The sequence below is a fragment of the Aulonocara stuartgranti genome (assembly GCF_965226115.1).
Source record: "Aulonocara stuartgranti genome assembly, chromosome: 19".
NCBI classification, from domain to species: domain Eukaryota; kingdom Metazoa; phylum Chordata; class Actinopteri; order Cichliformes; family Cichlidae; genus Aulonocara; species Aulonocara stuartgranti.
The window spans coordinates 9,803,168-9,827,651 of NC_138955.1; the positions used below are offsets into that span (position 1 = coordinate 9,803,168).

The 24,484-nt window shown below is 39.6% G+C and overlaps 1 protein-coding gene across 6 annotated transcripts in view; it reads right to left on the bottom strand.

The window, feature by feature from the left end:
* Window positions 1–2,766: 2,766 nt before the first annotated feature.
* dtnbb (dystrobrevin, beta b) overlaps window positions 2,767–24,484 on the bottom strand; it is a 40,734-nt gene continuing 19,016 nt past the window's right edge. For 3 of the 6 annotated variants that reach the window (XM_082516132.1, XM_082516130.1, XM_082516131.1), the window contains exons 11-20: window positions 17,547–17,621; window positions 12,763–12,853; window positions 11,694–11,782; window positions 11,133–11,246; window positions 9,364–9,460; window positions 9,016–9,036; window positions 7,662–7,821; window positions 7,464–7,553; window positions 7,235–7,288; window positions 2,767–6,833 (exon numbers count right to left, since the gene is read on the bottom strand). In XM_082516132.1, the coding sequence (XP_082372258.1) occupies window positions 6,808–6,833; window positions 7,235–7,288; window positions 7,464–7,553; window positions 7,662–7,821; window positions 9,016–9,036; window positions 9,364–9,460; window positions 11,133–11,246; window positions 11,694–11,782; window positions 12,763–12,853; window positions 17,547–17,621 (817 nt within the window). In that variant the 3' untranslated portion in view covers window positions 2,767–6,807. The remainder of the gene's footprint in view (window positions 6,834–7,234; window positions 7,289–7,463; window positions 7,554–7,661; window positions 7,822–9,015; window positions 9,037–9,363; window positions 9,461–11,132; window positions 11,247–11,693; window positions 11,783–12,762; window positions 12,854–17,546; window positions 17,622–24,484) is intronic. The other 3 variants (XM_082516134.1, XM_082516133.1, XM_082516135.1) reach the window with 3 other exon arrangements.

The following is a 24,484-nucleotide window of genomic DNA, read 5'->3' on the forward strand; positions in this document are numbered from 1 at the left end:
ACAGTCTGTTCATCCCTGTTCAGACCCTTCAAATTACTCGTAAATGTGCCTTTGTTAGATTTAGACATTTATGATTCCTTTTTCATTCTTTTTTTTATCCTAGATTTCTTATTCTGTACGCTAATTGGTACCTGCGATGCTTTGTCTCTGGTATCTAATAAGGGATGAGAGGACAACAGTATCCTTCAATCCTTTCTCGGTCAAATCAACAGTTTTAGAGAAGCAGACAGTTCAACTGGCGAAACGCAGTTGGGACTAATAAAATGTTCAAAGTTTCACTGTGATGCCTGTAAGCGCTGGAGTGGAGGCTGTGACAAATCAAAAGTAATTTCTTTGAAAAAAAACTTTGGTACGTTTCCTGTAAAAGAAAGTTTACTTACACAAAGACAATTTAAAGTTATTTACATTATGCATTAATACATAATAATAATAAGGCTTTTAAATGCAAATTACAAGAACATTAAACAAAAGGAAATAAAAACAAGTTTAGAGATGTAAGAGTAGGATAATTCATGATGAGCTTTTAAGGCTCAGCTGAAGGCAATACACAATATTAAAGGTATTAACATTTAGTATCTGAGATCTTTGCTCGGTTTTACTCAGTAACTTCTAAGTCCTTGTTTAATTTGCCCCCTGGGAACAGTTAGTATCCTTTATATCGCAGTAAAGAGTCACATTAGTAGGATTTATTAAGATGGCAAAACAACACAATAAAAAAGAAGCTGGACAAAGGTATGAGTTTAAAAAAAACAGTGCAAAGGTCTAAGATTCACTTTATTTCAAATGTATCTTAAATTAAACGTGCAAAAATGCATGCAGTATATCAAAATGTTTGGGACTATAGTCCATATAGAATTCTTCATCTTGCACCATGTCTGTGGTTTTATCATTTTCATTTTATTACTCACTATTGCAAACAACCATCTATACCCGTACATGCCACTAGACGCAGTCGCCCAATGCCAGATTCCGGGAAGGCTAAATGTTCACCGAACAAATCCCTTTGGGGCAGCTTGAAGGCTTTTCATGGGCAATGAGGAAGAGAGGACATGTGTGCGTAGTTGGCAGATGTGGTTCACTGATATGGAAGTAGCAATGGCTCCTCTTTCTCATAGTGTCATTGGGACTGAGTGGTTCATCTGAGGATAGCAGCAGCAAGACGATGGCACATGACCTACAGACATAAGCAGCGTGTTGCTGGCTAGTGGACACCCTTTGTCTATTCGTGGAAACCCCAAGAGGAGGATACTGAGAGGTCACAGTGTCCTGACCTCATGTCAGCTTCATAGCTTTTGATATGATCTACGCCTGAAGTATTGGGAAAAAGGCCACACTCTTTTTGATATAGAGTTTGGTGGGCTTCAGTTTTTGCTTGGTTATTCTGTTTCTCTGCTTCTTGTTTAAAAGAAGACGCTGAAAAGGTGGTCGTACACAAAAGATTAAAATCAAGGGTACTCACACTTTCTTGTGTCTGCAACTTGGAAATACTTGTGTAAGGTTGGCGAAACAAGCAGAAACTGAGATGTAAAGAAAATAGCCTGTTAAACAAGTAAAATATGGATGGATATTACACTGTAGACTTACCTATATTAACAAAGGATGAAACACTCATAAGACAGCAAGTGATGATTTGTCCTTAAATAAACATTGGAGTAAACATTTTTTTTAATCTACTCTACATGAATGAAGTGCATATTAAATAAAAGGGATGTGACCAACATTACTTGCAAAGTTTATCTATTTCCTTGAACTCTATACTTCCTGTATTAAGTGAAATACATGTTAAAATAGCATAACAGCATGTGTCTTCACCACTAATGCATTGAAATAAAGGAAGTAATACTTTAAATGTGTAAGAATGACCTCATTTACAAGTGTGAACATCAAACTAGACAAAAAAAGTGATCAAAGAAACCCAACTCAACATTTGCACTGCAACAAACTTGCAAGTACATTTCAGGATTCAAAGGCAGTTATCTTAATGTTTCTATGTTACAATGAAACCTAAGACTTTTACTGCCCCTATTCTTTTAATTGGTATAATTAATGCTGGAGAACGTAGTCTAATTAAAAATAATAATACTGCTATGTACAATTCAGCAATGAAACACTAACTAAAATTAGTGAATGAGATTTTTGTAAGAACATTCACTATAAATTAATAGTGATGAGAGTTGCTATGAATGATGCTTCCATTATGTGTGAATTGTAGCCTCAGTTTCCTGTTCTTAGCTGACATGAGTGGCACCCAGTGTGGTTTTCTGCTGCTGTAACCCATCTGCTTCTAGGTAAGACATGCTGTATGCAAATTTCTGCATACCTCATTTGCAACGAGTGGTTAGTTGAGCTACTGTTGCTTTACTGTCACCTCAAAGCAGTCTGACCATTCTCCTCTGACCTCTGGCATCAACAAGGCATTTTCTCCCAGAAAACTGCCACTCACTGGATATTTTCTCTTTTCCTGACCATTCTCTGTAAACCCTAGAGATGGTTGTTTGAGAAAAAGACGACAGGCCAGCAGTTTCTGAAACACTCAAACCAGCCTGGCAACAACAACCAAGTCACCTAAATCGCTTCAGTTTGAACTTCAGCACGTCATCTTGACTATGTCTACATGCATAAATGCATTAAGTTGCTGCCGTGTGCTTGGCTCATTAGAGATGCATGTTAATGAGCATTTGCCAGTGAGTACATGTTACTTGCCACCAATGATAGCTGATGTATGCATCGAGTGATGATAAATAAAAAAACGTGACCAGCCGTAGCCATATTTTAAATCTTTTTAATATATCTCACATTTGATTTATTTACAAAAGACAGTGGCTTTGTGACATAAAACTCTGTTTTGTAAAATCAACATGAGAAACAATGGGTACCAGAAGCATAACCATACAGAACACATACATAGATAAATAACATCAGGGGAGCGTTGTCGCCGAGGTTGTCCTCGTTACACATTGTCTCTCTGCAAACATTAAAAGGATCACGATGTATGCACCTCTGTGTGACCAGCTATGTTATAATTGTATTACCCCGAGTTTGGTCTGACAGGGTATGTACATACAGTATTGCCTCTGCGTTGGTTAAAATGACATCAGTGACTCTCTATCAGTAGATCTGGAATGTGTGTGTGGTTTTTTAAATGATCTTTTTTTCTGAAATATTTAATATGAGTTTGTTTTTGTTTGGGGATTTTTTTTTCCCCAGCAGATGAAATCATTAAATACGAACATCTTCAGGCATTCTGTGAATAAACTATGAACAACAACGTACTAATGCAGATATACTTTGATATATACCTGGAATTTGACACACAATGTCTGCAAACAGTTTGGCACAAATGTAAAGGCTGAGCATGAGTAAGTTTCCCCCAGAACATAATAAATAAATAAAATCAAAAGCTAAAACAGACATAAAGGCTGACAGTATTTGCTGAATGGTTACTTTGTACAGCACTCTACAGAACAGCTACAGGCACGGACTGAAAGAACAAACGGAAAGCTCAATTTTGCACCGGAATGCATGGTTGAAATGACGGGGAAGACAGGAACTCGCTAAATTTTTACCTGTGCAGTTTTGTAATTTTGGGACCTTTGACGCCGGACGAACTTTTTGACAGCAGGGGTCCCAGAATTGTACTTTACGGCACCTGCTATATATTATATTTGGGCAATTATACAAGTGAATCCTTATTCCAACAAAATCATTACAATAACGATACTCCACTAATATTGTAAACCATAATAACAGTAATGATAACGCAGAGCAGAAAAGAGAACTTAATGAAAAACGTCACATTAAGAACAACAATAACAGAGGAGTGTCTTTTTGTTGTTTTTCTTGACACAGTGTAACAGGTTGTTCAAACCCTATACTTAGCTTATAGCACAGGCTTAATTTACAAATCTCAAAGCAGAAAAAAAATGTAAATAAATAGATCACACTTTTTGTAGTTTAACTGAGGCAGACTTTACCCTGCGCTTCTTTCTGGGACTGAACACATCCCTCTTAAACTGCTCACCAACGTTTACCAATCAAGCATTTACTTAAAAACCCGACGTTGCCTGTTTTCATATGAGATGAAAGGCTACTCTGAAGGACAAAACAGTGAGCTAGACAAAAATGTAAAATTAACTGAGACTCACTCTACTAGTGACGTAGGATAAACTTCCTTTCATGTTAACAGCTGCCTCCTTAACAGGCGAATCACTCTGCTTTTCCACAAAAAGTACAAATTCACACACAGACAAACTATATTCAACAACATGCTTCACTGAAATCTCCTTTTCTTCGAATCCAATAAATAAAACAAACTTGACTTGGTAGAATGTGAAACTATTTTGGGAAACTTCAACAAAGCCAGTGACCACAACTGCACTATTCTGCAGTTAAATCCTCCATCTTCAATTAACATTGATCTTAGTTTGTGGCAAAAGATTTCTTCATGTTACCATCACATTTCACCTAAATTACCTCTGCAGTCCCTGAGCACCTACCTTCATTGCACATACACATTGTCAATATTCTCGAAATAACAAAATAAAGCTATTAAAACATTATCTACTTGCTCACTAAAACCTTAAATCCTCAAATTTTATAACTCAAAACTAAAAGTCAGTGCCTAATTCATTACTATTTAACATCCTGAGGTGCTTCTCTATACTTTAAACCAGTGTTTCCCAACCCTTTGGAGCCACGGCACATATTCCCCATTAGAAAAATCACACGACACACCACCAAACAAAAATGTCACAAAAAGCATATTGATCATTTTCCCCGGCACCGGCCATAGCGGAATTGGTTTGGTTTGTCCCCAGTATACCTTTTTTGCTTTCTTCTGACCACTACTCATGCTAGGGCAACCCATTTAATTAGAGCAGCCAGTTATACTGCCCTCTAGTGGAACAGAATGTAATACAGTAGTTCTGCCAGTCGCTGAGTACTAATCAGGTGGAAACAGATAACGGCACACCTGATCATTTCTTACAGCACACCTATGTGCCGTGGCACAGTGGCTGGGAAACACTGCTTTAAACAATAAATACTGAGGCTACCAGCTAGTCAGTGTCATTTGCAAGGAGGCACCATGCTGTGCTGAGCAGTACAATGCCCTTCAGGTGGTTCAGTTTTCACTGGGAGGAAACAAGGCTTGGCTCATTATTGTGTATAGAGCAGCCCCTCGGTTTGTAAGCGCACAGCCCTCTTTATTTGCAAGGGTTTGCTCACTGAGAGCACATTAGCAGCAGAATAGTATAGACTCATCGAGTGTGTTTACATGCTCCTGATATTCTGGAAACAACAGTGGTAAAAGTTCCATGCTATTCCTTATTCATTCCAAGATTTTTTTAAACGATTAAAGGAAAAATTCAGCCTTGTGGAAACTACACCTGCTTGCTTTCTTGCCAAAAGGAGAAAATCAAAATCAGTGTCAGATGTGTACTCTGGTCTGGAAGGTAAATGCAGGACAATAGCAATCCTTGCAATCACCGTGGTCGCTGAAAGGTTGCCATGGTCACCAGCAGTTTGCATGAAAGACTTGTCTGCAAACATTTGCAAACTACTCACCAAGCTGTAGCGAAACTGTTTATAGTAAAACAGAAACCAGAAATGGAGAACTTATGCCGTCAAAGTAAAAGTTGTGCCTTTTGAAATGTGTTAGTTGCAGACGATAAGGAAACTTTGATATTTTTTTTTCTCACACTTTTCACAGCATCACTGTTGCTTGCAGACAAATTACCATCTCCATTGCAAACTACAGGTAGCCAGATAAAGGTTTTTGATGCATCACCTTATGTGCAACTAGTTTCAATTAGCAACCAGGGGCTCGTTGACTGGTTTCTAGACCTGTGTGAGTCAGGCTTAAGCCAGTATTCTTGGCTAGAAGCGGGTGCTCAACAGCTAACTTGGTTTTGCTTGCTTTTAAATATTCGTTGAAAGAAAAATAGAAAAAACAACCAAATCTAGTGATTTTATTTTATTTTTCCCAGCTAAGTTAGCTAGTATTTTGTTTTTGTGATTCTTGATTGCCAGGCCAATGGCTTCTGACAGACCAGCTAACCCTCCTCCGGCTTTTATACTAGATTAATCTAATTTTGTCCCAGCTTAATCCTTTCATAGCACTACGAGAAAGGAAATGAAATATTCCTTAATATGAAGCTTTTCTCCAGGCTGTGACCAGAGCATAGAGCGTCTTTGCTATTGGAGACTAGAGTGGCAGAATACAGATGTGCAGGTAAACACACTCAGCATGAATTCTGAGGCAGGACACTTCTGACACTCCAGCTGTCATCATAAACCCACAAAGAGCTGGCATAGTGTGGTACAGTACCTTTATCAAGACACGAGTGCAACGTCATGCAAAAAATATCAAAACAGAAAAAAAGAAATGCTAGTGCTAATCATACAAAAAGCAATGACAGGGAACATGTGGTGACAGCAGGTCGCCTTCATGTCGGGGCATTCCCAAGGTCATGTGTGTACAGAATCTTATATACAGATGATCTGCTGCGGTGGAACAGTTGGGAGAGAAAGCACAGCAAGCCATTCCTTAGCAGTCATGAGGGAAATCATTGGGTAATTACAGCAGTTTTTGTTTACAGGACAACATACATACTTGCTAATTATACACATCTTGCTACCAGCAAGGTGCGAAGAAACTTTTTTTTTTTCACATAGTGAAATCCTGTTAGATTACAGCATGCATTACTCTACGTGCTAATGCCAGGGGGGTTCTTGTTGTTATTGTTGCTGATTCTTCCCAGTTAATGACTGTATGTCCTTACAGGATGGGATGGTGTTCTCTTTCCCTCAGTGCTTCTGTAATCTCACTGTGCCTGGATACACAAACAGAAGAGCTTGTTGACAGCCCGAAGAGTCTAGATGAATTAGTTGTTTTTTTTTTTAAAAAAGAAAAAAAAAAAAGAATGTGGCAATACGCCACAGTGCATCGCTGCTTTTGGATGAAGTGTGACAGAAGGAGCCCAGTTCGAAGAGCCAAACAAGTATATTTTTCTTGGCTGATATAGGTGCCATGCAAATATTTAGTTGGAGCCAATCATTCAAATCCAACAAATGAAGAAACAACACAGTCATTGTCATCAAAAGCTGCTGTTTCTGCAGTAATTTTATATTATCCTGTCAAATTTTGATTGATTTTATGTTGCAACAGAAAAGAAACCAAATATTGCATATTTTGATCCTGGCCAATCGTTATAATTACTATTACCAGACTTACCTCTGTCTCCACCATTCCTCATGTTGGTCTCCTCATCCTCTGCGGCATCGTCCACTTTAAAAAACAAGAACTACATTTTAGTGACAGCAGTTCCTTATGTAAATACTTGGGCACAAAAGGCTAAAATATAGCAGAAAGAACACAGAAGTGCCTTTTTTAAGATAAGAAAAAAGGTCTGAAGGCGAAGAGGAAGAAAAAAAAGCTAAAAACCTATTTTGTCTAGACTAACCTGAGTGAAGCTCTTTCACCAGTGACGACATGGTGTTTGTGATTGAGTCAGCAGCAACTAAAAGATCATTCCGAAGATTTCTAGGCACACCTGAGGAACAGAGAACGGAGAAGACATCAAATGACCAGTCTTGGAGTGTAACTTTGCGTAAGTATAATCTGCTTCAAATCCTCTTTGTTTTACTGGTTTCAGACGAACCCTGAGCAAAGGCCTCCAGCACATCCCCTCCCACACCTGCCAGGCAGTCCTGTGGTGTGTGAGTTGGGGTGGACCCAGCCGAGGTGGAACGTATGGGCATAGGCATTGAGCAGCCCGCACCGTGGCTGGGAGAAGAGTGAGGGGAGCCTCCAGACTGTGACTGCAATGGATAAAACCATTTATGATAGTTACGGTAATCATCAGCACATTACCTAACCTCCAAACGTAGGAACCACATGCTGAAAGTTCACATGCAAGAGGGTAGAGCACAACTTCCAGGGAGCACTCTAAAAATAGTAGCAAAGTTGAAATTGGAGAGGTATACAACCAGATAAGCTTAAAGAAGAGACTGGCTACATTTACATCAGGACTGATTTCTGATATTTATGTGTTTGACCCTGGCAGGTACAAAGACACTAGCTGACCGGTGTCATCTTCTTCCAGAAGCATAATAAGCGAAAAACATGGAATCTATGCTTGCTAACCTTTAGTGATTCTACAGAAAGAAGATAAAAAAACAAAGAAACCTAAATATCAGCCTAACATCAACTAATCAAATTCTCGAACAACCAGTTTAAATAGATGATGCTCTATTGGGATCACAGATTGCAGCTTTAGGAAACCTTTTTGTTTCTAAAGGTGACTTCTAATGAAATAAATCTTGACACAGATGTGACCAAAAGAACTTAATCCTTACTGGGAGAACAAACAAACAAACAAACAAACAAAATATTGGCTAAAAGCCACAACCACCCCCCCCCCCAAAAAAAAAGAAAGACTTGTGGTAAAGCTATACTGATTGGCTTTACCTTGTCTGTCTATAGTACACCTTTACTGCATTCACAGGGTTAATGAGAACCATGCGTAGGTGTGCATGTGGGGCTTGTGCTGAGTTGGGAGCTATATCTCATAGAAAAAGGATCAGTGTGTGTCTCTGGGACTGTTGCAGGCCTGGGTTGATGGCTCCGTGCCAGGCAGCAGATGGCCAGCCAGACTGCAGTCATATTAGAAGTGAGTTTGTTAGCGCCAATGAAAGGAACAGGTCCCTGACATTTGGACCAAGAAAAACACAGTTCTCTCAACTCGCCTGGGTTAGAAAACAAATTTTAAAGATTGTGCCTCTACCGCACTGGCATGAAGCTAACAAGGAAGTGGTGGAGCAGAATCAAGTTTGACAACTAGATCAGTGGAATCATGTTAGGTAGTGGAATCCTATCATCTTTCTTAACAGTCGTCTTAAAACCTATTATAAACGCTTCCTTCAATCACATCTGTGTGGAGAGGGGAGCAGTGGACTAAGTGATGTGACTAGAGCAGGTATTGAGCCTTGCAAACTGAATTAAGGGCAACTTACAGCCTGCTTCTGCTCCTCATCCTATCAGCCAGCAAAGGTAAGCAGAGAGTGAGAGAGCAAGGAGAGTGAGAGCAACAGAATTAAAGCAATAAAAGAAGAAGAAAGGGGTTTCTGCATGCACCACATGGCACGTTTACATAAGATTACTGCTGTCTTGGTTTTGAAGACTTAAGGAAATTTTCAATTCATCAAATAAAGCCTAATTATGTAAGGTAGAATATCATTGATAAAACCTGTGAAATATAAAAGAATAACAGCAGATTTAGGACAGTTAATATCTGTTCTGTTCTGGGTTATTATATATCCCTACTTGAAGATAAATCTTCTCCAAGCAGGTGAAAGTTTTACCTTTAGCAGCCTCATGAGACCCTCCAGCTGCACCATCAACTCCCGCCTGCTCTCTTGCAAGGCTGACATGCGCCTCTCCAGCTCATCCTTCCTGTGTCTGCCGAGGAAGGAGGAAAACAAAAGATTTATGCATTCCTGTTTTATTTGTAAGGCATAATCTTACACCAGTGCTTTGCTTTAAACTCCAAACAGACAACAAAAGATTCCTGGAAAATATTCTGTAAAGAAGGCGGTGTCATCTGAAACTGAAAGCATTTCAGATGAAGTCTATTTCAGAGACTTCATCAAAGTCTATTAGCAAATTATTTCATACACTTATTCACTTCCTGAAGAGCAGCTAAGTGAGGGGATTATTTTTGTGTCTGGGAGACAGACTTGCCTTTAGGTCCAATAATCCCCGGATCAATTAGAGCCACTCCAGTAGGCAGTCTCTAATATATATAGAGTCCCACGGCATTTGCATCAAGTATGTGCACCATAACCGGCATTATTAGGTAATATGTTTTCTCGATATTGAAAAAATGACATCAATGTCACACCTTAAACCAAGTGTGTCAACCTACAGCCATTAAGGTCAAATCCAGCCATTAACCCTCACCCTGACACTAACACTATGCTATCAGAATATGTGTTCTTTCACGTTTTGGCATTCAGGAAACAAAGACTCCTGGATGCCAAATAACAAGGCTCTAGTGTGTTTTTCTGTTCTTGCTATGATTAAGCCCCAGTGTTCCCTTTTATTCTTCATGAGCTCTTTGTTGTTCAGAGGTCTGTTTTAGGATAAAGTTTTGATTTGCTGCTTTTCATAAAGTACATGCACAAAAATGGTCTAAAATAATTCTTTTATATATAAAAACATGACTCTGTGACTGCTTGTGGCCTCTTTTCAATTCAGCTTCTGGCTCTTTATCACCCCCTGGTGTCCATACTATGTAACTGTATATTGAAAAAAATAAATTAAAGCACAGTAGCAATCATTTGTATGGCTAAAGTTGTCCTATAAGAAACGTACAAACATTTGCAGATTGTAAGCAGCAGTTATCTGTTCTTCATCCTGTGGCTGTATAAATGCAATAGGACATCTGTTCAGTCCAAATACAGCTCCACACAGAACACTGTGCTGTTAAATATTTACCATTTGATGATGTCTGCCCTAAAGCAAACATACTAAGAGAGCGTATTAATATATGAAAACCTGTTTACTAGTAAGAAACAATGTGGTTACGTGACATAAGACAGAAATTACCTAATAATTACCATATTATGAAAATATTATCAACACTAACATGCCAAAAAGAGTCCGCGTGGGGAGTAAAATTGAAAAAAAAAAAACCCCATGATACAAATGGATGAATGACTAAAGATTAATTTAGAAGCTAAACAGTTAAGCTATAAAACATTAAAAGATGATGTGATTTGAACCTTTGGCACAACTGTTGACTTGCAATGTTGCCTCTGATGCATTATTTAGGCCAGTTGACACAATCAAGGAGTCGTTCAAGGTAAAAAGTGCTGTAACATGTCCTCACAGGGTGACTCTCTCCCAGCAACTGAACCCAAGGGTCTCAGTGTCCTGCCAGCAAGACAAATGTCCATGCTGTTGTGGAAGCAAATGCTCCCTAATTAGGCACACATTAATTTTACGTAAAGAATGAGTTCAGTCCAAAAAGGTACAACCGCCCTGAGGTTTTGTTTGTTTTTATTTCTTTATCTTTTTGACCCCTTAATGATGATGTTATATGTGATGTATCGTGTCGGCAGGTTGATACCTGAGGAGTCGTAGTTCGGTCAGGAGTGTGGGGTTCTGCTGGGCTTTTTCTGGTGTCGGCTGAGAGGCCTGTTCATGCTCCAAACGCAGCCTCTGGATTTCCTGCAGGATCTCTCTGAATATAGCAGACAGCAGAAACGAAACGTGAGCTTTATTACTCATGCTGTGTTGTCACATGTTTAAAAATACCTTAAATGCAAAACTTGCATTTGAAATGATTTAAAATGTGAAAGGAAAAGCACATATTGTTTACATACTGTACTCAGATGAGTCAAAGGACAAAGATTTAATAATGGGTTTACTGCTAATGCATTCACATGCAAGCAGCATTTTAATATTACAGATGGCTGAGAAACTTTCAAAGGAACAGCTTGATTAGCCACGCTGTGCACCGTTGTAATATTTTTAGCACACATATATAATCATCATCTCAACTAAAGGCTGTAACAGAAAGCAAATGAGTGCAACAAAATCATGCATCACTGCTTTACCACCAACAAGCCAAAAAATCAAATCAAAACCTGTCACACATGTATGACAATGGTCGCATGATAAGCTGTACCTGTTTTTGTTCTCCAGCTCTGCAATCAGCTGCCTCTGCTGCTTATTGGCATCAAAGTTGAAACTGAGATCTGTTGGAGGACATTGTTGCTGAAAAACAAAATTATCATAAAACAGTATTAAAAACACGGTGGGGAGAACAAAAGTTAAATACAAACAGCTATCGCGTCTGACCACAGCGAGCAGTAATGATGCTCCGCTGGAGACTTATTATGTTTCAGCATAAACAGGAACCACAGCGTCGCTTTATCCCTTCCATATATAACAAACAGTGACAAAGAAATCTACTGCTGCTGCTTCACAACAAAAGAGTTCAGCTGGCGAAACCAGCGGGGCGCTTTTTATTTTGAAGCATGTATGTGTCACCCTCGTTACCATTTTTCTTCACCAAAATGTGCCTTCAAAACATATTTTTTTCCATTTCTTGGAGAGGTTTATGTTTAAATTTCTAAAAGGTAGCAATGGAATATGAAAGAGTTAAGAAGGAGAGAGTTGTACTCTTCCAGCTCACGACTAGTGGAGCATAAAATCAGAAAGCAGTTTTTATTAAGAGAACCTGATTTTGTTTGGCTGCAGAGTAAACAGACCCAGCAGTTGGTGTATTTGTGATAAGGAATCTGGCTTGAGGAGTATTTGTTGCATATTTGAGCCACACTTTGCTGTTAACATGTTACCAGCATAGAAAGGACTAGAACTTTTAATCAGATGACATGTGCTCCTTACTTCACTGTATTTCTAGAAAAGTCATCAACGTAAGGGCTACGTTTCCCATTGCTTAGAGATTTTAATGCCCTGAACATGTTCAACTCCCAGCTTGGCTGACCTTCAACTTGAGTCATTTCCCTGCTCACTGCCCCATGTGCCCTGCCTATTTCTCTACAGCGCTCTGCCAAAAAGTAAAAATTCCTTAAGTCTTTCTAAAACAAATACAAGTCATGGAAAATAAAAGCTCACATTTCAGTTTCAAAATCCAAGTTCCCTGTGCTGATGAAGAAAACCTGACAAAAACTTCAAAGCATCAAATCTGAAATGCAGGGTGACTGATGCCCACCATGGGGTCTCATACTCACTGTGGAGTTGCCCGCCTCAGCTGCCAGGCGGGCAGCGTATCGAGCAATGAGGCGGTGCTCTTCATCTAGCCGGCTGGGACTCTCCAAGACACTGCCCAAAGTCAAAGATAGAAAGACACATCATGCACGCGTGCACACATGCACACAAGCATAGACAGCAACAGTGACTCAAATGTCAAAAGCGCTTATGTAAGTAGAAAGGAACAAAAAAAAAAAAATTGCATGGCGCAAGTGATTATATAAAATAATTTGCATGAAAACAAAACTTCATAATTAAGGCGACCTTACAAAGGACAATTGGCTTTGACTGCAGTGTTGATAGACAGTCTGAGGTACAGTAATTGGTCATAACAATGAACTGTGATGGATAAGAGAGAATGCAGCATGCCAAATGCATTTGTGACTGTGCCAATGCCCATTCTGGCCATTTCATCACTGACTGGAAATGTCAAATAAGGCGCAAGACTTTAAATGACCATGGGTGTGGCATATGGTGCGGACAGACGACAGGACATATGCTGTTCTTTCTCGGCAGGCGGTCTGCAGTGAAGAGTGAAGGACAGCTGATATGGAGTTGGGCGCTATCTGAGAGTAAGTGATGATTAAGACCATTAAACCCAATCTGGCTTCAAACCCGCTGCATCAGCAACCACACGGCCTCAAAAGGACTGATAATCAGCCTCTTAATTAACATTTGTATTTGAATCTTATCTATACACATAAATCTGCTAGTGTACTGAGATCATTTCAGCTATTTTTTTCAATGTTTTTTTCCCATAATTTCACTGATTACATCATTAAATAGTCACTGTACGATTTGACATATTTTTAGATACTATCACCTGACTGGAGGAGATTAAACTTGGTCCACTAGAGGAGAAATCACTCAACCAACATGTCATAGCAGTCGTTTTGAGCCAGATCTCTGAAAATGTCTCGTTAAGTGGGGCACTTTCTAAATAATTTACCTTCTCGTCCTCAGGCCAAAGCACAGGCAGAGTCTGAGGTTTCTTGTAGAATTAAAGTAAGGCATTAACATACGTCAGGGAGCCGTTTGGGTTGAATCTTCAGGCTGGAAGCAGCTCCAGTGTTTTGTTCTTCAGGGAGTTTCTTGGCACCACCTGATGGCCTGAGCCAGGTTTCAGACAGAGATGCATGAACTACCTTTAAGCGCTCCAAACTGGCATCTTTCCCAGATACTTATTTTAGTTGTAAGCATTTTTACTCAAACACAATTTCTCAGACACCACTGTGTCTGTCATGTTTACCTATTTCAGCTCAGCGTGGGCAGGCTCAGAGTTCAGATTTCTGGTTTCTTTGACGCTCCTATAAATAAAGACTAAATGACTTTTAAGTGACAGATTTTGGATATCAAGTGTTTACAGCACTAATATCAATATATATGATTTAGAGTAAATTCATCCATTTTCATAAAAAACAGCAAAACATTACATTAGGTCATTTGCCAACCACTATAAGTACGATAGAGTGACGTTAATATGTTTTTGAACAATGACGCAGTGTTTGTAGTTTTACCTAGGTCACCATCACATTGGATTTTAACCAAACACTAAATATGTCATTGAAATAAAGACATTCAGCTTTAATTCAAAAGTTTTGCATCATCTGTTTAGGACATTCAGCCATTTATACATAGTTTGCCATTTTCAGAGACTCAGAATTAAATGGACAATTGGATGACGAGCAGTTTTGTGGCTAGGTGAGGCCTGTTTCCTGGTTATTTACAACGATCTAAGTGGATAAAAGATCTAACGCCTAAATCCCAAGTGTTGAACATTTGGCTGCTTTTCGATGGAAATCTCAATATCAGGTCCAAAGAGATTCTGCAACAACTCAAGGAGTCTATCATCAGCCAAAAATCAAAATCTATCAGAGAGAGAAGAAAATTTCACACCCTACGTCAAGAACACTCTCAGGGATGAAGGTGTATTATTGTCGAAGTCTAGAATCAAGAGAACCCTTCACACATATAATTACAGGGGGCTCACAACAAGATGCAAACCACTGGTTACACTCAAGAACTAGAAGGTCACTTTGCGAGGAAACGTCTAAAAGAGCCTGCACACTTCTGAAAAAAAATTCCTTGGACAGATGAAACCAAGGTGAACTTGTACGAATGTGATGGGTGTACACGGCTCAGATTCAGCCTAATAGGACAGTGTTTTATAGTAGATAGATAATGGCCCAAAGCAAACTGCAGAAGCAACCTAACAGTTTCTCAGGTTAAACAAATGGTATATTGTTCACTGACCAAATAAGTCACCTGATCTCAACCCAACAGAACATGTTTTTTTAGTTAATAAATACAAATCTGAATGCACAGAGACTCAGCAAAGGCCTGGTAGGCCATGTCATGTGAGGAAATGAAGCATTTGGTGATTCCCACTGGTTCGAGAACTCAGACAGCCATTGATTTTATTTAAAATCAGGTTAGTTTGTCCGATTACGTTCAAGCCTGTAAAAAGCTGCCCATTATTCTGTATACATTTTAAAACCCTTGAATTAAAGCTGAAAATCTGCACTTCAGTCTAATATTAAATGCTTGACTAAAAAAATACAACGACGGTGTACAAGAATTGTGCCTTTATCCAAATGTGTATGGACCTAACTCTATCTGTTCCGTTTCATTTACTCACTAAATACACCAGGTAAGCCTGCTTCATGAAAATTATTCTCAACTTCAATGTTAAGCAAGCAATAGCAGTTCATCAATCACATATAACTACAGCTGCTTTGTCAATAGTGCTTTCATACTGACGTTTGGTCAATAGTGAGTTGACTCTGAGTTAATGCCCTTTAAGTCTGAGACAGCATTTTGTTTTTTGCTGCTATAATGCGGCTAATAAGTTCTAAATTGTGGGCTGTTGGTTTGCTTGCTTATGCTGAGATATTGCTGTGTGAGAGGGAGATGTGGAAGAGAGCAGATGCCCTGTCAGCAGAGCAGACAGTATCAGAGAGCACACTGTGATGGAGGCTAGGAGCACAACACGCACTATTTTTTTTTTTTAGAGAGAATCAGTTTTTTTCTTTTCCCTGACATCTTATAGTTCTGTTTCTGTTTTTTCTTTTGTTTGTTTCCCTGCAGTAAAAAATCTGAAAGAGTCAACAAACAAGGACTGCACTGGTGCTGCTTGTCAGTTTGAGGCTTTCAAACTGAAGCAGAGCCACAAGGAGCTTTCCATTATTCAACAGTAACATCTTTGACTCGTACATCCTTAGTAAAAAAAAGCAGGCAGGCTAGCGCTGCGCAATTATCAAATACAATAATATGAACCCACTTTGACCTGCCTACTGATATCCTCACTGCCACTCACAACACAACCTATTTTAGAAGCGTCACAATGGCTCAGTGCACAATTCCTGCCCTAAAAATGGCAGCTTTGTGGTTGTTAGGACCCCTCCGAGGCAACAGCATCTTCGGTGCATGACATCTTCCCATACAGCCATGACTCACAGAGCAAAATGTCAAGACAAAGGTTATCGGGCTTCTTCAATGCACACAATGAAGCAAATCTCAGGAGAGTGTCGCCTTCTGCCTGCCCGTGCTGCAAAACGTAATGTCTTCCACTGACCTCCACAGGTTTGGATGTGAGGTATTGTTTACAGCCTCGGGTGACCCTATCTTGTCGGCTTCCCTCAATGCAAGCTGTAATCTCGATACCGTCGGGCCACACAGACAAGACTGCACTGCACAAAATGTTGATCTTGCAAAGAAAACTAATCCGGTATTGATTGCTACTTTGCTTTCAGCAAGGTTAAATACTTACACTTTGTTACCAGGTGAAGTGACTGATCTTTAAAACAGAAAAACAGGCTTATATTAACACGTCTCTTTAAAAACACAGTTTAGGGCTAAATCTAGTTGCACATCATTGGACCCTTTTTTTACAAGGTGCCCTTCAGCTGCGAGGGTCCTTGGCATAGTATTGTATGATACCTCAGCCTGGAGAAACACAAGTGGATTAAAAAAAAAAAAAAGCATCCACAGGACTTCATTAAACTGCACACTGAATTCTTAAATAAATTCTTTAGAGTTCAATCAAACGCCGCATGCTAAATAGGTTTGATATTCATGCCTCTATTCATTCTCTACAGTGGACTGTAGCGTGTCTGCTAACGTGCCTGTCTTGCAAACACAAATTGCTGGAAAGATATGATAAAGAGATTGTGAACACAAAAAGGAAAATTTAACCAGCACAGACCTGCGAGAGAGAGTGCAGATACATTACAGCTCCCTCGGAGTGCTCTCCATTATTGAATTCATAACCACAATGGTTCATTAGCACTGTGAGTAAATAATAATTGAGGTTGCCTTTAACTGAGAGGGGCAGAAATAAGAGGACAATTAGGCTGCTTTCACGGGGCCCTCGCCTGCTATCTGCTTACATGATAAGGCTCCAGTTCTATCATAATCTATTTGTCAAATCAGCCCTTTAAGTAGGAGTGCTCGCATATTCTTCACGACAGCGGAACTAATTTTCCTCTAAAATTACTCACAAGGCAATGCTGTTCGGATGCAAAAAAAAAAAAAAAAAACAAAAGAAAAAAAAGAAATGTGTGTCAAGTGTGAAGGAACAAATAACATCTGTAGTTTGATTCACTGACTGCCCTCTGTTATTTCCACTGATGGGAGGAAACCCGAAACCATCTGAATCCTGTGATTAGAAGAACTGACAGCCAGAGTGTGCAACTGCAAGTGACGTCTGGTCATCTTTTAAAGATGTTATACCTTCAGAATGACACCAGGCCTGAGGGTCGCTTACCTTTTAGTTGGAGTAGGTGCCCCAGAGGACATGAGCATTGTGTCGTTCATGTTGTTGGCCGCTGGTTTCGGCTGACTAAAAGACAAGATTAGAGGTCTTTAATGCTGCGCTGCAGAGGTCTGTGGTGCTTGTCACCAGGGAATGGAGGAGAGGGCATTTGCATTTTATTAATAATCATGAATCAGCGATCCTGGCTTCAGTTTAATCCAACTGTACCAGGAGGGTGAGGAGGGAAGCAGGAGGATCATTATAAACCACTGAGTGTGTTGCAGGAAAAAAAGCAACATGCTGTACTCCAGTTAACTTAAAATTGTTGCAAAATAATTGACTATTCCGGGAACAGCGAATTAGATGTTTTTGGGCTATTAGCTTAAACCTAATTAACATGAGCAAGAGCAAGAGCAGCAGACAAGAGATCTAATTAAACTGGAAGTCTGTGAAAAACTAGTAAAGGTGACATTGTAGGAGGTAATTTTTTGTGAGAGTAAACAAAGCAGTGGGGTCCATCTGGCGGCTGAATCAGTGGCAAACTCATCGGAGTCCAAACCCCCGGACCACAGAGTCTCATTAACGCGCCGAAATATCACTCTGCACATCTCAGGTCCTCTCAGCTTCACATCCGACACAGAAAACAGCAGAGGAAAGCATTTGATTTTCAAATCCTTGAAGACGCATCCGCAGTATCTTTGTGTAGTTATCAGCTTTGATTCTGTTGTAACAGTTTTATTTAAAACACTCATTACCACATAAAAGAAAATGCAATGTAGAGCACTGTGTCTTATTAAGATTATTTGTCCAATCAGCTTTTCCTTTTTTCTTTTTTCCAAATCAAACTATTTATATCTACATTGTGCAAAAAAGCCACCTTTACCCCCCCACAAAGTGCATCAACAGCACAGGCAGTTCTGTATATTACTCAGCTACTAAAAACAGAAATCAGCACAAAATATATGAAAAAATGCAGCAGTACTTCTAAATGCATGCTCCTCGCATTAACGTGGGTGCTCAAGGGGGTCAGTGTGTTCTTTTTGAAGACACACTGCAATTATTAATTCATTCAGACGTTTATGCCCCTCAAGAGTTGCCTAATGGGGTCGTAAGAGACGCAAGTCCGAGTATTTGTTTCTGGGGCCGTTTGCACAACCACAGCACTGCTAATTTCTGGATCACGCATTAGGATAAACAGGAACGCAAAAGTGTCACTACTAAATGGCCACGCGCTGCCTTCCAGTCTCCCTGACAAACACTCCGGCTAAAATCCCAGCGCATGTGAAAAATGTTTACCTCTTTTTTTTTTTAATCACATTAAAAAAAAAAAGAATCCACCCTGAAGGTGAGCTCCAGTCTGAGGACAGGAAGCGAGGCGCCACACTTACCTCTGTGAGGAGAGAAAGCACCTGTCTGGCTGGCAAAATACATCCAATTGCTGCTGTTGCCAGATGCCTAATCTGCCCTCAACTGAGCAGGCGAGCATCTCACTATTACACTGCTGTTGTCTCCAAGGAAACTCAGCGGTCATGTGACTTTGTGACGACGTAGATTTGCTCTCTCCCTCTCTCTCCCTCTCTCTCTCGCACACGCTCACTCTCCTCTCTTCACCTCTCGCTAACACAGTGGAAATTAGGGGGAAATGCCTTTTGCTCAAAATACCTCCTCTGCAACCTCTAAACAAAAAAAAAAAAGCACAAATGTTTTATCATCTCCTCAGCAGACAAGCGCACAATGAACTCTACAGTTTCTACTATAATTGCAATTATATATCCTTACTCTTCCCCTTACCTTTAGTGAGTTACATAAGTCAAAGCTCTTCACAGTTAGCCTTCTATAAATAATCATCAGCCCTTTTTGAACATACCAATAAAACTCCTCTGGCACAGCAGGGTGCCATAAAAAAAGCTTCCTCTTATGTAAAGCAGTATTTCATTCTCCTCTAAATGTTAGAATGAACTCTAACAGGCATCCCGACTCGTTCACATCAGTGTCTGCAACGCTGTGATTCACTGACTCCCTGAACGCTGATTAAGGACACACAGGCCAGACATTTGGGCGGCGCCTCAGAGGTCAACCAGGAGTGAATTGACACAACATTTAGGCACTAAGAGATCAAAGTCTGCAATGCGCTAAGCTTTGTGTTACCTGCGTGCAGCGAATGACAATGTACCACGTGCTATTTATACTTGGCTTTGAAGGGGGTACTGGGAAAATTAAGTCTAGTGGCACCTCATGCACACTCGTTCGCCTTATTTCTGAAAAGGACGGGTGCCTTCAATCGTCCTCAGTCGGCTAAAAATAATAAGCAAGCGTGAAGCATCCTCTCCTGCTGTGCTCCTATTTCCCGCGAGGCTGACAGTACCTCGGCCATAAAAACCCAATGGATCACGCTCTCAGTGAAGTGAATTATATGCCTGTTCTCTACATTTTAATGACACTGATGGAATTTTCATTGACCTGGAGAATAAAAAAAAGAAAAAGAAGAAGAGGCATAAAACAGAGGAAAGCATTTTAAAATGTTAATGATTTCTAGGGATTATATAGAGAGTGGAAAATTGGTTACTAAATATTAAACACTGGAAGAGAGAATTTGAGCCTACAGACTCACAGACTTGGTGTGTTCCACATTAAATGCAAAGTACGGCAAGATGCCTATTTTTTGACTCTTAGTCTGTTTTGGTGCTTAAAGTCTTTTGGCAGAAGCGGTGCTAAGTCTGAAGGTAAGAAGCCGCATCCTAGATTTAAAGTTTCTGAGACAGACAGTGCATCCCAAACCTATAACTCCTCTCTAAAACACAAATCCCCAAGAATCTCGCTGACAGTTAGAGTGGAGAGAAGAAATTCACAGCTCAGCTCACTGTTGGTCTTTGCTTTCAGATGCCAGTAAATATTTCAGAATAGTTTCAGAATAGATGCACTTTGTCTGAAGATGATATGAGAGTTTGGACAACTGGGAGACTCGTGTCCGTTCGATTTGGGCGTTTTGATCAAACTTGACTCTCTAGCCTGATTCTGCCATTATTAGTCACTCACAGAAGCTCCGTCAGCCATCACAGACACACACACACACACACACACACCTAAGAGATCGCACTGATGTATGTCCTCTGCTTTTACGATATGAAACACCATCTCTTCACAAATAACATTCATCAGAATTGGCAAGCAGCAGCAATAGTTTTAGTATTCCAACACTGCATCTCTCTCACTCTTATGCATCACCAGTAAAATGAAGTCGATGTAGAATAAAAGTAGAAGCCTGGCAGTTTTCCTGTGACTAATTATCTGAGGGATCCATTTCTATAGCCAGCAGGGAACTCGGAATGGTATGCAGATAATTGCTGTGTTCCCCCATCATTTTTTTTATTAAACTGCCCATTAAAAAACAGAATTATTCCATTAGCGGCAGAACTCATGGCTCATGGCTACAACGAGGGCATACGATTTACAATTTGATGTTGGATTTAACGGTACAGTTCAATTTAATTTTGTCCTTGTCTTACAGTCAAACAACAAATATCATATAACATCAAAGCGTAGTTGTTATTTTTCAGTTTTTATGTTTTATTAAACATCACAGATGTAAATTAATCAGCTCTAGAGGTGCTGGGAGGCTTTTAAACTTTAAACTTTCATCTGGAGCCAGATTAGCTAGCTCCCCCATTTCTGGTATTTATGCTAAGTTAAGCTAAGTTTTAAAGCTGCTTCTTCATAATTACTGAAAAAACATGGTTGAAGCACCGCTCTATTCACAGCCACTAACTGTAATTTTTATACTCTGAGCACCTCTTTTCACTCTTTACCACTGCAGTATGTCATTACAATTTAGTCTTCTCTCTCTTAGTTGGTTTTGTCCTGTCTCCCTATTTCCACTTAACCCCAAACTGGTGGAGGGCAGTGTTGGTCAAGTTACTTGAAAAAAGTAATCAGTAACTAATTACTGATTACTTCCCCCAAAAAGTAATCCTGTTACTTTATTGATTACTTATTTTCAAAAGTAATTAATTACTTAGTTACTTTTTAAAAACATGATTTACAACCTGAATAGGTGATAAAGCGATAGATCTTTCAGCCCAATTCTACTTTTTCTGCATAATCCATCATACAAAAGGCAATCAAATGGAAAAGTCTCTTTTTAAAACTTGTTTTATCAGTTTTAATCGTTTAACTTTATGCATCAAACAAAAATTTAATTATATGCAACATTCTCTGACGGAAAAAATTTGTTTAACATTTAAACCTATTTTCTGCACATTCCAGCACATAAAATAAAATATTTTTGTGTTTACACTCAGTCTTTCAAATAGATGCAAGTAAAACACAGCAGAAAATAAATAAAATCAAAGACTCAGCGGTCCTGTTGCTCTATTTTCACCTGTAAAGCAGGACTGGCGTAGGCGGAGGTTTGCCCTGGTGCAGGTGTGCCGCAGCGGTCAGTGGAAGAATCCGCGAGCTTCTCTGTGAGTTTCCCATTACGTCATAGCGCACTCGTGCTTGTTCGGAAGTTTAGGGGTTTTTTTCGCTGTAAAAAGAAGTTTTTTTCCCACGCACAACAGACGCTAATGTTTTTGTCACTTTTTATGGAATCAAACTCAAAGTAAGGTCAGTACTTCCATGCTTTAAACGCTGCATGCTCATACTCTCTCCGCACTCGATATATTATCCATTGTTGATCTGCACACAGCTGTTGTCACTAACGTTGCACTCGCTTACGTCACTGTCATGAGACATTCTCGCAAAAACATCACAGTTTTAGTAACGCAGTAACGCAGCGTTCCTACGGGAAAGTAACGGTAATCTAATTACCGTTTTCGCAATAGTAATCCCTTACTTTACTCGTTACTTGAAAAAAGTAATCGGATTACAGTAACGCGCCCATCTCTGGTGGAGGGAGATGAGTGCCCCTCCCTGAGGCTGCTTCTGGTGGAGGCTTCTTCCTGTTGAAAGGGAGTTTTTGCTTCCCACCATCACATAGTGCTTGCTCTGTAGGGTCTTTACCTTACAGTATAAAGTGCCTTGAGGTGGCTGTTATTGTGATTTGGCACTACAGATGAAGAAAGTGTTTTTTTAACATAGCAAGGGATTTGTAACATAGAATTTCCATACATTGTAGTTTTCTTTAGAAACCAGAAATAATTTCTTTTTAGACACATTACTTCAGAAAAAAACAAAACAAAAAACATCTACCAATTACCATGATCAATATTATTAGTCCCTCTGGAGAACTGACCTTTTTATTAAGCAACTGCACAAACTACTGCTGTGTATTGATGAAATTTAACCTTGTAAAGGTTGTAAAATCAAGTTAAAACTGAGAGTTATCTCCAAATTTGCACACAGTATAAAAACTTCGGCATGGGTTTGAGCTGTCACTTGAGAAAGCATCACGCCAAAAACAAAAGAAATCGGTTTGGACTTGAGATAAAAAGAACTGTTGGCACTCACAAAGCAGGAGATGGATATGCAAAGCTATAGCAGCGTTTCCAAGTGTCAAGAACTGGAGTGAGAAGTATCATCAAGAAATTCAAAGAGAGCCACACAGTACGGCACAAGCTTGGCAGAAGCAGGAAGAGAAAGATTTCAAAGACTCTGGAATAGAGCTGGGCGATATGAGATTTTTTCATATCACGATATGTTTTTTTCATTTCAGCCGATAACGATATCTATCACGATATAAGCCAAATAACTATATTTGTAAGATTTAAATGTGCCGTTGCTCACAAGTAAAATGTGAAAGAATCAGCAGCTTGTTTTTATTTAAATATTTATTTCCCATAATAAGTTCAACAGGGTAGATGTACTTAAGGAACATGAGTTTTTCAGATAAATAAAGGCAAATATTGCAAACTACACAAAAGGCAGCCGCTAAAGCGTTTAAGTTTCAAAATAGAACAAACAAAACAGACTAAATTGTCAATTCCACTTAGAAACAAAATATTAATTCTAAAAATAAATCTTAGTTTGTTTTACAGAAGAACAGACAAAACTGACTAACTTTTGTCAATATCAAATAAACTGAGAACTAAAAGGAAATTCTCAATCTCTCCTTGTTGTATAGCTGAGCTTTTCAAACAGTTTTAACAGTTACTTTAGTCTGACAAAAGCCGAATGACGAATTAGCGCTTCCAGTCAGAGACTGAGGCTACGTCCACACGTACACGGGTATTTTTGAAAACGGAGATTTTCCGTTTTCGTTTTAAAAAATAATCCCGTCCACACATAAAGGCAGAAATGAAGGAAAACGCTGCTATGAACATGCCAAAGCAGCAGGTGGCGCTAGATTCCTAACTGTGCAGAAATGTTGGCCAATCAGAAGTCTAGAAGCCTCGGTGGGAAAAAGTAAACAAAGCTGGGGCATAGAAGCAGAACCGAGTCGTATGTGTGGAGGGACAGTAACTGTGTGTATATGTAAGCATTTAAACACTGCAGAGAGTAGAATTAACAGTAACAGTATTGTAGAAATTCATTTCACCGAAACAATAACGTGGCGCACAGTGTGACGCATGCACCAGTTTATTGTATTTCCAGACTTGCTTTCGGCACAATTTACAGTGCACGCTACTCTGTTTTTTGTCAGACTTGAAATAGCCGAAATACCTTCACACTACGGAACTTCTATGGCTCTTCCGTTTGACAATCTCTCCGGCATTGGAACCATCATCTGTTTTCTCTTCGGTCACGCTCGGTTGATTTTTCTAGTCGGCACACTCATTTCCTCCATTACGCGCTGGCTCCATTACCCGCTGGCTGCTTCCCAAACAAACACACGTGCGGCTTGGCACTTGTGCTGTACGTAACAAGTCACGCGACGTGACGCTGCGGCTGTGATTGGTTCGGCTCTGCGCTACTTAATTTGGATTGGCTGACCTTTTTTTTTTTTTTTTTTTTGAGGACAAGAGCGGCGAGGTCTATCGCGATAGCTTAATTTCTCTATCGAGTAAAAGTTA